The sequence below is a fragment of the Bombina bombina genome, chromosome 6, assembly GCF_027579735.1.
Source record: "Bombina bombina isolate aBomBom1 chromosome 6, aBomBom1.pri, whole genome shotgun sequence".
Taxonomy (NCBI): Eukaryota; Metazoa; Chordata; class Amphibia; order Anura; family Bombinatoridae; genus Bombina; species Bombina bombina.
The window spans coordinates 491,723,863-491,741,635 of record NC_069504.1 but is presented as its reverse complement, the minus strand read 5'-3'; the positions used below and the strand labels follow the sequence as shown (position 1 = coordinate 491,741,635).

Below are 17,773 nucleotides of genomic sequence, written 5' to 3'. Positions count from 1 at the left end.
TCACAAATCTACCTTCTTGATCAATTATTTTATTCTCTATTACATAATTTAAACCATTTTTAATAAGAATACACCTCTTTGTGATTTTCTATGTGAGGAGGAAATAACCTCTTCTACCCAGTGAACTTTAAATTTTTTGTGCTCTCTCTGATAAATGAGTTTCCTGTAAACACATTATATTATACCGGCTTGGCTCTTTTTAAGATTTTTCTCTTTATTGGGGAATTTATGCCCCCTATATTCCATGATGTTATATTTACCATTTGGCACCAACTTTCATATGATTCCAGCCTTGGTTTATGTTAAACCTTACATTCACCAGTGTTACAATTATACTTTTAAAAAGCCAATAATCCCTATAGTTCAATATAACATTCATGAAACTAAAAAAACAGGGAACAAGAATTAACACTTCCTTCTTGTAATTTTGCATCATAGCCGTTCAAGAGTTTTTAACTTGTACATATATCCAATATCAAAATTAAAGGAATACCCCTGATATTTAACTTATACTTATAGCAAACATAAAGAATGTATCTATAGTACCATAGATATGTCAAGATTAACTGGGAAGGAGTTAGGATAAAAGTTAAGAGGGAAAAATAAAGGATACAGAAAAGAAAGAAATTTAAGATTAAAAACATAGTAAATACGGTAGGATAGAAAGTAGTGTGGGCTCAGAAAAAGGGGAGGTAGAAAGGAGATATAAAGAGAATCTATAGAAAAAAGAAAATACAGTGAAGATATAAAAAAAAAAAAAAAAAAATCATCTGCTTGCTTAATAGATTGAATCATGACTCATTTTTCCAAATTATAAGTCAATTTTTAAAAGGTTTTTGCTTTTTTGGCATGTCGAATATCATCATCTCCTCTCCCTCTTTCACGCTTAATTTTGCTGGACACAGAAATGTAAATTGACGTCCTTCTTTTGCCAAAGTGGCAATTTCTGCTGAATAATCTTGAAACAAAAGGATTTTTTTTCCCTTCATGGATCAAATTTCCGGTCTTTCTGCATGCTCTCATTATTTAGTTTTTTGCTTGAGAATTTAAGTATTTCCCAATAACAGGTCTAGGTCTAGAGTCGTTTCCTTGTTCTCCTTTTAATTGGTCCAAGTCTATGTATCCTTTCAACTTCAAAGGATCACTTCAGGTTTTGTAGCCCTAAAATTTGGGGCAATATTTTCTCTGAGAAAACCAGCAAGTCTTGCCAATTCATTGATTCTGGTAGACCTATCATTCTCATGTTATCCCTCCGGCTTCGATTTTCAAGATCTTCTATTTTTTGGTTTAGATATTAATTTTGTTTCAGGGTGTCTTTTTTTTTTATCTTTATCATTTAATTGGTCTTCCATTTTTGATATCCTTTGTTCCACTTCTGATATTCTTTCCATTGATACTTTCAGCTCATTAAGGACAAAGTCCAGTTTAGATGTTACTACTTCTATTTTCGGAAAAATAAGTGCTGAAATTTGGTAAACCTATAGATTGCTGGTCTATTTCTTCAGACATTGTTTCGTCCAACTGTGGTTTATTTGGAGAGAATATACCTGCTTTAGAACTCCTTCCTTTTTTTCCACATTTTTAGCCTAAGTTGTTGTTTTTTGGCTTGGACAAATCTTTCCATATTTCTTTGCAATTGTCTTTTAGACCTCAGATAAATGTTTATCCAATTATAGTTTACCTTACAGAGTTTTTTTCTTTTTCTTTTGATAATTTCTTAAGAAAAACTCTAGTCCATACCTTTAGCATACAAGCTAAAACTTGTTCAAACCTTTGATTGGGTTAAGCAGCGTGTACCAACTAATTTCTTTTGCTTTCTTTAATTTGCTTTAAAATATTTTTTTTTGTCTTCTTATATCCGCTCTTATAAGAGAGTCTCTAGATGAGGCTGGGTTGCACCTTATCTACTTTCTCCAGCTTGCCCTCTCAGAGTTTTACAAGTTTCACTTTTCTCGTTTTAAGTTAAAGGTGTATCCTAAAATAAATTAAGCTGTAGTCTTCTTATATTTAGATGGTCAGTGGTTTATTATTCAACTTTAACTATACAGCTTATAAGAGAGCCTCTTTTGTTAGACCGCAGCTAGTACCCCCCTTTTTCTCCACCTCTATGGTTTGAATATCAGAGCCTTATATTATGACCTCTTTAAACACTTAATACATCCTTGCTTTACAGTATTTTGTTATTCTTTATAACGTTTCTGAGGTAGCTATTATTGTGTTCTTACTTTACAGTAGCTTCTTAGCAATCATGTTCTTCATAACACATTATTATAGTTCACACATATCCCCTCTGGATGCTAAATAAAGGTTATTGGATAACTTGATACCCTCAGCTTTAAGGTTGTGAGCAGAGTTGTATGTCAAAATGAACAGACTGTCTCTGTCTGTGTTGTGACTGTATTGTCGCTATAAACCAGCATATATTTAAAGTGGTAATTGTTGACCTCTGTATGGCATCCTACCTGCCCCTTGTGTTAGGTCCTACATGGGGGGTATTTCCAGAACGCTGCTCTTTTCCACCACTTGCGGAGCTCTGAGAGGGTAGCCCAGCTGTATGGGATCTGGATGGTGCTGGATATATATACTTCGCCTTCCCCAGTCCAGCTCAGCATAGTCTGGTGGTGAAGAAATGCTGGCAGCTTGCAGCCTTAAACCACCTAGGCCCTGGAGTATCTGCAATGCGCTTGATCGGGACTGCAGGCCTCGCTCTCTCACGAGGTCACATCTCGGCATTCGCTTCTTGCGTCATACTACCCCACTTCCGGATCTGAGTATTTTTTGTTTGTATCTGGCTCACAAATATGACATTTTAAAAAAATGGCTTATCTTCATAAATCAATTGGTCCTGAAAAGCTCCGTTATTGATAAAGCACAGTCCAAGATATTAGCATTATTGGTGCTTATAATATCTCATAGCCACCGTGAGTTATTGTACATGATCTTGGCATATGTGTAATTTCTATTCAACTAATTCTATGGTCATCTGTGCATGGACAAATAATTTGTTTTGGATTAATCATTTGTCGTTTTCCCCCTCCAGATTTGTTCATTGGGTTTGGCCAAATTGTGTTTAAAAGTATTTGTTTAATATAGAAACTGAGTCCCCATTATTTCATATTGAGAATGTCTCCAGGGCACCTTAGGTGCTGCCAGATACCCAAAGCAGCTGAAGATAAAAAGGAGGTGCAGCTGGACAGCACCTAGAGCACCAGCAGAAAGAGATATCACAGCAAGTTATGGGCTTCACACAATAGACACAGTGTCAGGACATGCTGTTACATAAATGTCAACAAAGTCACAACAAGGTGAGAGTCTTACTGGGGACCTACCATTAAAGTATCGTCTAAAAGTTGTAGCAGCAGCACAAATGGACAGATGAGCAACCAGACTGCAGAGATGCAGCAGAACATGGTGGGGTGTGTTTGTATATATGTGTATATGTATATGTATGTATATGTGTGTATATATATATATATGACACAGCAACCGAGTGTTTTCTAAAATTGTCACAATTTGGGACACTGGTGCGGTATTGTTGCCTGCTCTATTGACCCTTGGACAGAGGACACTGGTGACACAAAAAGTGTGTGTACGAATGAAAGTATTACGAACTAACACTCCAACTTTTGAATATAGAAATTGGCAGGTGAGTGAAAAAAAGGACATGCTAACAAATTAGAGCATGCATTTTTCCTACTTCAATGTCCCTTTAATGTCCAAGAGAGTACTACTCTAAGTTAACTGTCTAATTACTTGGTCTATAAATCCCAGTGAATTTCAGTATAAAGGAAGTCCTAACTATACACTATGTTATTAAAGGGACATTAAACACTAAATACATGCTAGATAGAATGATGCGTTCAAAGAAAAGATTAGTCCATGACTAACATGTAGATGTATTTTTTAAAGTTTCATTAGTTGTTTAAAAAGTGACAAAATAAGTGTAAAGTTTTAATGTCTATAAAACACTGGGAGCTGCCATGTTGTAACTTGTGTTACCTTCTCTGCTGTGGCCAATTAGGGTCAGTTATAAATAGGTCACTAGAGTGTGCAGCCAATGGTTGTGCTGGATTTAACAGTGTTCTGCACTTCCATTTCTAACAGGAACTGAAAAGCGCATATTTTCAGAATGGAATTACAGGCAAAGAGGACAAAATAAATAATGAAAGTATATTGCAGAGTTGTTTTATTATATACAATTTATCATTTTATATTACCATCTCAAAGTGTTTAATGTCCCTTTAAGCTATATTAGGACATTTTAAATTTTTTTTTTTATAGCTTCCAAGTATCCATTCCCAAAGAATCTGGCATGTACCTCGGATCAGTTATTTTAAAGGCTCTATTTTATGTTGCCCAGTAATATATAGAATATGACCCACTAGGGCTGTAAGACCATAGAATTGAGTCTTTTTATGTCACTTTGTGTTAGTTACCTGTATTGCGCCAAAGCTGGGTGCGAAGTAGGGGACAAGGCCCCTGGAATGAGACTTTAATATTCAGGTGTTGAGGTGTAGATACTGTACGTAGGGATGTCACATGGAAAGTGAATAAATCCTGAGTCATCCAAAATGGGGTGGTAGATGCAATATGCTGATAATATATTGACCCTGAATCAACCTGCATGAAATGAAGATGAGAACATAATTGCAGGATCTCTCAGGGAATTATATTAGAAGAGTTACAATGCACAGTGAAGACCCACTCACCTCTAACTGAGTGAAGTTGGTGATCCCAACTGCCTCTGGGCTTTCTAATCTCATGATCTGTCCAATCTGAGGTGGTTTGTCAATGTGGTAAACCAGCTCGTGGGGGGATACTTCTCTCTCATTTGTCACTGCCTTTAGATGCTGGCTAGTAATTGGCTGTAGAGAGTCTAAAAGAATAAAAATACATTGAGTAAATATAATGCAGGATCCTAGAGTGCACTTAGAGGGTCATGGGTTTATGACTCACGTGGGCATATAGTAATGTTCTTAATAGTCTCCATCATGATTGTAAGGGCAATGGCCTGGATGTGGAAGAAATGCTGACTTGACTGGTTCTCTCCATCAGAAACAATAAAATAGAAGCCACCATCCAGCAACCCTGAAAATAAAAAGGGAGTCAGTTAATTTGTCTGTTCAGTGTTTTCATTCACTTGTTACCTTTCTAAGCTTCTTATTCACCAATTTTGAACCTTACTTCTCTTCATTTCCACATTTCTGTCATTAGTAAACTTTATCTTTGTGCTTTACCTTTGTGTCTAAATTGCACCTGTCCTTGGTCCAGCTGTTCCTGAGAGAAGCTTGTGACTCCACTAGTAGATCCCCTCAAAATAATCTCCCCATTGATTGGAGGCAGTATGGAATATAGCACTTCGCTAGGTGCAGAGTCTGGATCGACTGTATGCAGGTAAATGCTGGAGAGGTTGGCAATTGAGCCTTCTAGAATCTGAAGGCAGAGATGCAACAATAGATAAGAAAACAATGATATTAAAATGGCCTTCCACTTAGGCTAACAATTTAAACAAAATAAAATTAATAACAACAACAATAATATTTTTAAAGCAATTGAAAATTCTGTATCAATTTGCCTGTGTGATTTCTCCTACTTTAATTATTATTATTATAATAATTATTATTTTTTACCATGAATCCGTGTCGTTGTGTACCATTTTTCATGTACAACATTCTTTGGTGGTACTTTACAAATAAATAATTAATAAGGTTGTTGTCAAACATGTATATGCAGACATCCCAACCTGCAAAAACTCATTTCAGGGAGGTGCCCCCCCCCCCCGCGCCCCTCACTATAGTACCTCACTGCATGCCAACCTCACTATAGTACCTCACTGTACCACCTCTATATAGTACCTCATTGTACCACCTCTGTATAGTACCTCACTGTACCACCTCTGTATAGTACCTCACTGTACCACCTCTGTATAGTACCTCACTGTACCACCTCTGTATAGTACCTCACTGTGCCACTTCTGTATAGTACCTCACTGTACCACTTCTGTATAGTACCTCACTGTACCACCTCACTATAGTACCTCACTGCATGCCAACCTCACTATAGTACCTAAATGTACCACCTCACTATAGTACCTCACTGTACCACCTCTGTATAGTACCTCACTGTACCACCTCTGTATAGTACCTCACTGCACCACCTCACTATAGTACCTCACTGTACCACCTCTGTATAGTACCTCACTGCACCACCTCACTATAGTACCTCACTGTACCACCTCACTATAGAACCTCACTGTACCACCTCACTATAGTACCTCACTGCATGCCAACCTCACTATAGTACCTAAATGTACCACCTCACTATAGTACCTCACTGTACCACCTCTGTATAGTACCTCACTGTACCACCTCTGTATAGTACCTCACTGCATGCCAACCTCACTATAGTACCTCACTGTACCACCTCTATATAGTACATCACTGTACCACCTCTGTATAGTACCTCACTGTACCACCTCTGTATAGTACCTCACTGTACCACCTCTGTATAGTACCTCACTGTACCACCTCTGTATAGTACCTCACTGTACCACCTCTGTATAGCACCTCACTGTACCACTTCTGTATAGTACCTCACTGTACCACCTCACTATAGTACCTCACTGCATGCCAACCTCACTATAGTACCTAAATATACCACCTCACTATAGTACCTCACTGTACCACCTCTGTATAGTACCTCACTGTACCACCTCTGTATAGTACCTCACTGTACCACCTCACTACTGTACCTCACTGTACCACCTCTGTATAGTACCTCACTGTACCACCTCTATATAGTACATCACTGTACCACCTCTGTATAGTACCACCTCTGTATAGTACCTCACTGTACTACCTCACTATAGTACCTCACTGTACCACCTCTGTATAGTACCTCACTGCATGCCAACCTCACTATAGTACCTCACTGTACCACCTCTATATAGTACCTCACTGTACCACCTCTGTATAGTACCTCACTGTACCACCTCTGTATAGTACCTCACTGTACCACCTCACTATAGTAACTCACTGTACCACCTCACTATAGTACCTCACTGTACCACCTCACTATTGTACCCCCCAGCCCCCCAACCCCAATTCAGAATTCCTCAGTGCTCTAATTATGAAATAGTTGAAAATGTTATCACATTATAGAGTATGGGAGTCTGCACAATATAGAGGTATAGGAGTCTGCACAATACAGAAGTATGGGAGTCTGTACATCTCAGCTATATATATCAGGTCTGTTGCTATGTCTTGCACCGCAGTAGAGTATAGTGATGTGCAGTTCATGAACGAATCGTTCATTTGAACTGGTTCTTTTCACTGAACTGAGTGAATCAGTTCACAAGACTGAACTGATTCGTTTCCAAACAGTTCACTTCCTGAGTCTGCAGCAGCACTGGTAATACGATCCTAGAGTGTGTACTGCTTCTGCTAACTCCTCCTTTGCAAAGAATCACTCAGCAGATTCAGACAGCCTCACTCTAGGATCATATTACCAGTACTGTTACTGATTCAAGAAGTGAACTGTTTCCAAACGAATCAGTGTACTGTTAACTCCTTTGCAATGAATCATTTAGATAACAGTACACTGATTCAACAAGCAGTTCTCAACACAGACTCCTGCATTTACCCCTAACTGTCCCTTAAATTAACCCTTACTCTCCCTTACAATAAATATGCCATTAATAATTAATACCATTACTTAACCCTAAAGACACCTGTTAAGTGCCCCTAAATTAACTACAAATATTGCGCGTTTTTATGGGGATCACTATAACAGGTTACCAGCCTCACAGCCGTCCTGCAAATTGCGATCTCCCCACAGATACCTCTGCATTTCTAAGGGACAGTACACATGTCAACTTGTACCCCCTGTTAGCTGCACTTTGTGTGCTGAGCTTTAACTGGTGGACTGTCACTGAATTAACCTCTATCTCAAATATTAGGCAAATACAACATATTACATAAAACAGAGTATGCTGAAGGTTGTGAGACCCACACAACATGCAGCATACTCTGTTCTATGTACTGTGCTGTTTGTATTGCCAGTGACTCACGAGTCATGAATCGGATCCCCAGAGTATCTGTAACAGAAGAATTTGCAGCTCTGCCCCTTAGGGATCACGTGCCAAAAAGTGTACTGATGAATCGGTTCATGAACCGGTTCAGTTAAGCGAACTGTCCGAAATGAACCGATTCATCAAAATGAATCGAACTTCCCATCTCTAGTAGAGTAGAGATCAGGAAGGGGGGTGGGGAGTCTAGAGAGGAACGCAGTAACTATTTACATTGAGCTATAATGGAACAGTGACACCTAGAGGTAGAAATGAAAAGTGCAGGCACAAATTTGATTTTCTCTGGCACCGCTATTTCTGGGAGATTGTGTTTCATTTGCAGGTGTCAGGGAGCAGATTTTTCAATGCGGGAGACTCCCGGACCTTCCGGGAGAGTTGGGATGTCTGTATATGTTACCTTAAAGGGACATTAAACACTAAATAAATCATTGCTTGAATTATGTATTCAGAGCAAAGATCAGCATGAGAATAATTTGAACATATATTTTCAAAAATGATATTAGTTCTTTAAATATTAAAAAAAAGAAGGTTAAAGTTGATTCCCATAAAGCAGTGGGCACCACTATATTGTAACTTAGGTTACCTTTTCTGCTGAGGCCAATTAGGAAGTTATCAATGGCTTACTAAAGTGTGATCAATGACTGTGTGGAATATAGCTGTGTCTGCACTTTCATTTTTAACAACATGAATTGGAAAAACCAACAATATTCAGAATTAAATTACAGGAAAGAAGAACAAAATAAATAATGAAAATATATTGCAAAGTTTGTTTTACTACATGAAATTAAACTATCTTGAGGTGTTTAATGCCCCTTTAAATATATTTGGAAAAGCACTCTCAAAGTTATTTAAAATGATGTCTACAGCCTATAGTGTTTCTTACTCAACAGCTACTCCAATAAGATACACAATTTTATATTTCATTAAAAATATGTTTTGTGTGTGAAGAACTCTAACATGGTTTTCAGGTGTAAAGAATGTCTCCCTGTAACTGGCAATGATGTCTGTTGATCTAGCTCTCTTTTTCTGTATACATTTTAGTTTGCTTGAGAATACACACATCAAAATGTTTGCATTAGTAATTAAGTACTGCTCAATTTCTCCACAAAAACAATGAAAACAATAAATAAATAAAAATACAACACTCAAGCAGTGGTCTGAGGAGGAACAATGAGGACATCCAGTGGTTAGTGGCAGTATTACAGTACAACATGAATACTTTTTTTGGCATTCTTCACTTAGCCCAGCACAGCTTAGATTAGGACACTTAGGACCACCTGTTTTTCAGAATGTGATGCAGCATAGAACAGTGTTTGTTGTTTTTCCATACGTAGTCTCTGTGTATATAAATAACCTTTGTAACTTTAACTATGGTGTTATTCTTAAAGGCACAGTAAGGTCAGATTTAAACTTTCATGATTCAGATAAAATCAAGCCATTTTAAACAACTTTCCTTCTATTATATTATTTATCTATTTTTTTTAATATGTTTCAGAAAAAAAGATTGCTTATTTTCAGTATATCATTTGCTGCATAATTAATGCTACCATTTATTGAAAAGCATACCTAAGTAGGTTAAGCTAGCTAATGATTGGTGGCTGCAAATATATGGCTTTTTTTCAGTGGCTCATCTGATGTGTTTAACTAGTTCCCAGTAGTTCATTGCTGCTACCTTTAACAAAAGATACCAAGAGAATGAAGCAAATTTGAAAATAGTAGTATATTGGAAAGCTGATCCAAACAGCATGCTCTGTCTGAACCATAAAAGAAAATGTGGGGTTTTATGGCCCATTAATTATTATTGTATAATGAAACTCAAGATATCAAATTGTGTTGTCATTTTACTGTGAACTCTCAGGAGCCAGATAGTTCTGTTATTATATGTGCAATAGATAGTGACATAGCAGTGCTAAATACAAGTGGTGAGCATCACACTGGAGAGAGAATTGTACCTTCTGCAGCAGATAGTGACATAGCAGTGCTAAATACAAGTGGTGAGCATCAGATTGAAGAGACTATTGTACTTTTTGCAGCAGATAGTGACATAGCAGTGCTTAATAAATGTGGTGAGCATTTTGTCTGTGTGTGGATGGGTGTCACAATTTGAAGAATTTATTATTCCTAATACATAAAATATAGAATGCTTGTCTGTTTGTCTTGCTTCCGGTATATTAAATACTAAATACTAGTACTAGTACACGGGCCATTTTTTGCAGTACAGCGGTTCCACCCCTTGCACTCTCCCCCCTCTCTTTTGCTCTCTCTTCCCCCCTCTCTTTTGCTTTCTCTCCCCCTCTCCTTTGCTTTCTCTCTCCCCTCTTTTGCTCTCTCTCTCCCCTCTTTTGCTCTCTCTCTCCCCTCTTTGGCTCTCTCCCTCCTTTCTTTTGCTCTCTCTCCCCCCTCTTTTGTTCTCTCCCCCCTCTTTTGTTCTCTCCCGCCTCTTTGGCTCTCTCCCCCCCTCTTTGGCTCTCCTCCCCCCTCCTTGGCTCTCTCCCCCCCTCTTTGGCTCTCTCCCCCCCCTCTTTGGCTCTCCTCCCCCCTCTTTGGCTCTCTCCCCCCCCCCCCTCTTTGGCTCTCTCCCCTCTTTTGTTCTCTCTCCTCTTTGGCTCTCTCTCTCCTCTTTGGCTCTCTCTCCCCCCCTTTGGCTCTCTCCCTCCCCTTTGGCTCTCCCCCCCCCCTTTGGCTCCCCCCCCCTTTGGCTCTCTCCCCCGCCTTTGGCTCTCCCCCCTTTGGCTCTTTCCCCCCCCTTTGGCTCTCTCCCCCCCCCTCTTTGGCTCCCCCCCCCCTCTTTGGCTCCCCCCCCTCTTTGGCTCTGCCCCCCCCTCTTTGGCTCTGCCCCCCCTCTTTGGCTCTCTCTCCCCCCTCTTTGTCTCTCTCCCCTCTTTTGCTCTCCTCTTTGGCTCTCTTTCCTCTTTGGTTCTCTCTCTCCCCCCTCTTTGGCTCTCCCCCCCCCTTTATCTCTCTCCCCCCCCTTTGGCTCTCCCCCCCCCCTCTTTGGCTCTCTCCCCCCCCTCTTTGGCTCTCTCCCCCCCCGCTCTTTGGCTCTCCCCCCCCCCTCTTTGGCTCTCTCCCCCCCCCCTCTTTGGCTCTCTCTCCCCCCTCTTTGGCTCTCTCTCCTTTTTGGCTCTTTTTCCTCTTTGGCTCTCTCTCTCCCCCCTCTTTGGCTCTCCCCCCCCTTCTCTTTGGCTCTCCCCCCCCTTCTCTTTGGCTCTCCCCCCCTTCTCTTTGGCTCTCCCCCCCTTCTCTTTGGCTCTCCCCCCCTTCTCTTTGGCTCCCCCCCTTCTCTTTGGCTCTCCCCCCCCTTCTCTTTGGCTCCCCCCCCTTCTCTTTGGCTCTCCCCCCCCTTCTCTTTGGCTCTCCCCCCCTTCTCTTTGGCTCTCCCCCCCCCCCTTCTCTTTGGCTCTCCCCCCCCTTCTCTTTGGCTCTCCCCCCCCTTCTCTTTGGCTCTCCCCCCCCTTCTCTTTGGCTCCCCCCCCTTCTCTTTGGCTCTCCCCCCCCTTCTCTTTGGCTCTCCCCCCTTCTCTTTGGCTCCCCCCCTTCTCTTTGGCTCCCCCCCCCCTTCTCTTTGGCTCTCCCCCCCCTTCTCTTTGGCTCCCCCCCCTTCTCTTTGGCTCCCCCCCCCTTCTCTTTGGCTCTCCCCCCCCTTCTCTTTGGCTCTCCCCCCCCTTCTCTTTGGCTCTCCCCCCCCTTCTCTTTGGCTCTCCCCCCCTTCTCTTTGGCTCTCCCCCCCTTCTCTTTGGCTCTCCCCCCCCTTCTCTTTGGCTCTCCCCCCCTTCTCTTTGGCTCTCCCCCCCCTTCTCTTTGGCTCTCCCCCCCCTTCTCTTTGGCTCCCCCCCTTCTCTTTGGCTCCCCCCCCCCCCATTCTCTTTGGCTCTCCCCCCCCTTCTGTTTGGCTCTCCCCCCCCCCTTCTCTTTGGCTCTCCCCCCCTTCTCTTTGGCTCTCCCCCCCCCCTTCGGCTCTCCCCCCCCCCCTCCTGCTCCCTCTCTGGCTCTGTCTTCACATCGCGGGACCCCGCCCGGCCAAGCCCCATCGCGGCGACACCCACCCGGCCACGCCCCTCGCGACACCCGGCCACGCCCCTCACGACGCCCGGCCACGCCCCCATCGCAACGCTCCCGTCGGCCACAAACAGCTGTGAGGTCTGTCTCATAGCTGTTGAGTAGCTTACCTCGCGCTCCCCAGACCTCACAGCTGTTTGTGTACCTCGCGCACCCTATCTCAAGGCCAAGTGTGTTTGTCTCTACTGCGCATGACAGTGACATGACTTCGGACAAACACACTTGGCCTTTTATAATATAGGATATAACACTTCAGTCTTCACCATTTATTTCCAATATATGCAGCTTATTCTAATGTGATAATAGAAGACGATAGTCTTCTTGTTAATATGAACGTTTTTTCTAAAGGTTTTTACAGTTTACAACATTAGTGTTCAACTGAAATTTTATATTCGTAAAATGAATTAACCCTACTTAGAAATAAAATAATCTATAAAGTGCATGGACTTTGTATATTGTGTCTCAACCTGTTTATCAAAATTAGAGTAAAACTTCTATCTGCCTTTGCATAACTAACTGATTTCACATAATGAGAACCATAATGCACGTTGTTTTTATATTAGGTTATCAATCATTAAACTCAGCTATATCGAGCAAGGAGCATTGCTATTAACAGTACATAGTACGCTTTGCTACTGGTCCCACTCCCTAGTCCGACACACTCCCAGTCCCACTCTGACAGAAGTGAGTGACTCACCACTCTCGTTGCGTTGTTGTCGACTGACTCCTGCGCTCACGCTGCCTGCGACTCCCCCACTCTGCTGACTGACAGCCTCCGGTGCTCTGCCTCCTCCCCTCTTTGCACCAGTCCTCACTCCCGGGGTAAAATTTGCACCAAAAATTAAAAAATGGCGCCATTGTTTTAACCGGTGCGGCAGGGGCCCGAGGTGGCCGCCTCGCTCGCCTTGCCCAAAGGCCGTCCCTGTTTTTATATAATAGATTTTTATAAATATATATATATATATATATATATATATATATATATAAATATAAAAATAATAGAACCCTAAAGAATGGTCTAAGACATGGGGTTATCTACGAATAGAGGGTCATAAATAACAGATCATAAATAAAGGAAAATGGGAATTTCCTCATACATGAAAGGAGTAACATCTAACTCAGACTTAAGTCTCAGTGGGTGCAATGTTTTCATTCTGTATATCAGTTTGGCCTTTTTTTTTTAGAAGTCTGGTCTCGAAATTGCCTCCTCTCCATTCCTGTTTTACTCTTATTATCCCCCAAAATGAAAAGTCTTTGGGGCATATTTAACAATATGCGAGCGGACATGATACAAAGTAGCGTATCATGTCCGCTGCACATCGCACCCCATCAATAAATGCCGACAGCATATGCTGTCGGCATTTATCATTGCACCAGCAGTTCTTGTGAACTGCTGGTGCAATACTGCCCCCTGCAGATTCGCAGCCAATCGGCCGCTAGCAGGGGATGTCAATAAACCGTATTTGATCGGGTTGATTTCTGTCCGCCGCCTCAGAGCAGGCGGACAGGTTATGGAGCAGCGGTCTTTAGACCGCTGATTCATAACTTCGCCAGAAACACAGGGCCTCAAGCTCCATACGGAACTTGATAAATATGCCCCTTTGAGTCTATTGTTAAGGATCTCTCTAAAATGTTTACATAGATGTGTATCCTTATTTCCTTTTTCAATGATGCAAAGGTGTTCTCTTATCCTTTCTCTCAGAGTTTGTGTCGTGTACGGTTTATTGCAGCTGCATTGAATCAGATATACTATACCCTTATCAGTACATCTAATAGTGTCCCTTACTGTGAATTGTTCACCTGTCTGATAAGATGAAAACTGTTTAAGCTGACAGGATCTACAGCAGTCGCATGGGAAAAAACCTTCATTACCTAGCAGATCTTATTGTATATGGGTTTGTCTAGTTCCTTTATACTCACTTTGTGCTAGGATACTTTTTAGATTTTTTTGATCTCCTATATACAAAATTGTGGCCTAATGGAAAGTTTGTCTCCTAAAATCGTGTCCTCTCTCACTCTCATATGCCAATGTTTGTTGCTGATTTTTTCTATTTTCTTATATTCTCCATTCTAGTTTGTTATGAATGGTACTATAATGTCCTGTTCTTCAGGGGATCTTTGTTTTTGTCTCTATATTGTAGCAGATTACCCTTATCTATCATTTTCACTTCATAAAATTACTCATCATTTGTTGATCGTCATAACCCCTATCTAAGAATCTCTTTCTTAGAATATTCGCTTGTTCTTCATAATAAAGACATTTAGAACAGTTTTTTCTTACTCTTTAGAATTGTGCTTTTGGAATATTATCTTTCCATCTTGTGAGCATGAATAAAGCTATTAGCATGAATAAAGTTATTTGAATCTACTTTTGTTGAAGAATGTCTTTGTTTTGAATCTATTAGACTCAATTTCAATATCTAAGTCGAGGAATGAGATTCTTGCCTTACTCATTCCATAAGTAAATTATAAACCTGATCTACTTGCATAATAATCTTCAGTTTGTGCTACCTGGATAAATCTACTATTTCCTCATGTACTGCTCTATTGTAAGCTGGTATCCATATAGTTCAGAAGATTATCGCTAAGGAGCTGCACACATCAGGGACAGAGAATGCAAGTACAGCGGAGTACCAACACACGTGACCGCAGACAAACAGATGACGCTAGACGCGGAAGTATACAGCATCTCGTGGAAAGTCTAACGGAGTACACAACCAGAGCCGCTGGAGCGGACACAGAAGAGAATCCTTCGAGCCGCTGGAGCAGACGGCTTCTAAGGCCAGTCCCAAGGAAACCTAGAGGAACATCACCCTTATATGGATCACTGACTCCTCTAAACTTAGAGTTAGTATCGACCAGGTATTGGACAGCAGGATTCACACTACATTCATTAATATTGAGACTCATCCTAGCCCTTATATTTGGCATACCATCGTTTAGTTTTTTATACCATCTGGACGTCCAGTTTTATTAGCATCACATTGTGTATTTTATTTAAATTGCACCTTAACTGATATTTTATGATATATTTTTATGCCGATATACCCAGTGATTTTACATTGTATTTATACAGTATTTTGATATTAAAGATGTTATATATATTTCTATTGCAATCTGTGTGTTCAAGCTCATATTGTGTCTTGACCTGTAATACTCAACTGGGTGCGCAATGGTAAAAAACAGTTGAGCATAGATAAAGCACTAGCAGGAGCACAAATTTGCGCTCCACTCGTAATCTAGCCCTATATAAGAAGTGTTTGTAACAGTGTTTGTAACAATGAATTGTGCAGCTCCTGAGTCTACCTAGATATTCTGTAATGGAAATGAGTTTTCAACAAAGGATATAATGAAAAAGAAGTAAGTTTGACATTTTGATGATACAAGTTGGAACATTTTAAAACTGCGTATTTTATCTGAATTATGAATGTTTAATTTGACTTCCTGTAAGAAGCTTATAAAGGAACTGATATCTGTGTGTACAGTTCCTTAACTGGGAATCCTCTTCATCAAACAAATAATTTGTTTGTATTAGACATGTGCAATTCGTTTCGACCAAATTTATTTTTTAGCCGATTTTTGTCCGATTCGGAAATTCTAATGAATCCGAATTTCCAAATCGGTACCATAACTAAAATTCTGAAAAAAAGTCAGAAAATGACTAAATCAGTTTCCGAATTTTCAGATCCATTCTTTATTCATATTCAGAATTTTTCATTGTTCTAATCTAAACTGCAAATCCCCAACATCGCCGACACTAACTAAACCTATTAACCCCTAAACTGCAGTTCCTCAACATCGCCGACACTAACTAAACCTATTAACCCCTAAACCGCAGTTCCCCGACATCGCCAACACTAACTAAACCTATTAACCCTTAAACCGCAGTTCCCAAACATCGCCAACACTAACTAAACCAATTGACCTCTAAACTACAGTTCCCAAACATCGCTGACACTAACTAAACCTATTAACCCCTAAACTGCAGTTCCCCGACATCGCCTACACTAACTAAACAATAAATAAACCTTTAAACCCCTAAACCGCCATTCATAAACATCGCAAACACTAACTAACCCTATTAACAACTAAACCGCTGTTCCCAAACATCGCTGACACTAACTAAACCTATTAACCCCTAAGCCGCAGTTCCCCGACATCACCAACACTAACTAAAACACTAACTAAACCTATTAACCCCTAAACTGCCATTCCCAAACATTGCCGACACTAACTAAACCTATTAACCGTTCGTTAGTGTCTAACTAAACCTATTAACCCCTAAACCGCAGTTCTCCAACATCGCCGACACTAACTAAACCTATTAACCCCTAAACTGCAGTTCGCCAACACTAACTAAACATTTAACACCTAAACCGCCGTACACCCACATTGCTAACACTAACTAAACACATTAAAGGGACACTAAACCCAAACATTTTCTTTTATGATTCAGGTAGAGAATATAATTTTAAATAACATTCCAATTGAATTCTATTATCTAATTTGCTTCATTCTTTAGATATCCTTTGTTAAAGAAATAGCAATGCACATGTGTGAGCCAATCACACGAGGCATCTATGTGCATCTACCAATCACCAGCTACTGAGCATATCTAGATATGATTTTCAACAAAGAATATCAAGAGAATGAAGCTAATTAGATAATAGAAGTACATTAGAAAGTTGTTTAAAATCACATGCTCTTTCTAAATCATGAAAGAACATTTTTGGGTTTCATGTCCCTTTAACCCCTAAACCGACGCCCCCCACATCGCAATGACCTAAATTAAACTATATTAACCCCTTAACCTAGCACCCCGTAACTTTAACATAATTAAAATAGACCTAAAATAAAGTTACAATTATTAACTATCTATTTAAAAATAAATACAAACTTATCTGTGAAATAAAAATAAAACCTTAGCTAGCTACAATATAACTATTTACTAACTACCTAGTTAAAATAAATACAAACTTACCTGTGAAATTAAAATAAAACCTAAGCTTAAACTAATAAAATACTAAAAATAAAAAAAAACTATGATTACTAAAAAATTAAAACTACAATTACAAAAAATAATACACTAAAATTACAAAAAATAAAAAAACTACCATTACAAAAAAATAACAAACAAAATCATCCAAAACAATAAAAATTATTTCTATTCGAATACCCCGTTTTACCCCCCCCAATAAAAAAATCCTAATCTATAATAAACTACTAAGGGCCCTTAAAAGGACCTTTTGTAGGGCATTGTCCTAAAGTTAACAGCTCTTTTGCAAAAAAATAAAAACAAACCCCCCCCTAACATTACAAACCCCCACCCCCAAACCCACAAAAAAACCTAAAAAAATTAATAATCTTCCCATTGCCCTGAAAGGGGCATTTGTATGGGCATTGCCCTTAAAAGGGCATTCAGCTCTTTTTCGTCCCATTAAAATAAAAGAAGCCCTAATCTACAAAAAAAAAAACCACCCTAAAAAAAATACCTAACACTAACCCCAAAATCGGTACTCACAATTGCTGAAGTCTGGTGAAAGATCTTCATCCCAGCGGCAATGCATCTTCATCCAGGCGGCTCCATCTTCATCCATCATGGGACCGGCATCCAATATCCCTGCAGAG

At 40.2% G+C, this 17,773-nt stretch overlaps 1 protein-coding gene across 1 annotated transcript in view; it reads right to left on the bottom strand.

Moving 5' to 3' along the window:
* Positions 1 to 17,773, bottom strand: part of CSPG4 (chondroitin sulfate proteoglycan 4) — a 185,182-nt gene that overhangs the window by 36,163 nt on the left and 131,246 nt on the right. Inside the window, exons 6-9 of the mRNA XM_053717343.1 lie at positions 5,238 to 5,433; positions 4,957 to 5,088; positions 4,710 to 4,876; positions 4,437 to 4,620 (exon numbers count right to left, since the gene is read on the bottom strand). Coding sequence (XP_053573318.1) covers positions 4,437 to 4,620; positions 4,710 to 4,876; positions 4,957 to 5,088; positions 5,238 to 5,433 — 679 coding nt within the window. The remainder of the gene's footprint in view (positions 1 to 4,436; positions 4,621 to 4,709; positions 4,877 to 4,956; positions 5,089 to 5,237; positions 5,434 to 17,773) is intronic.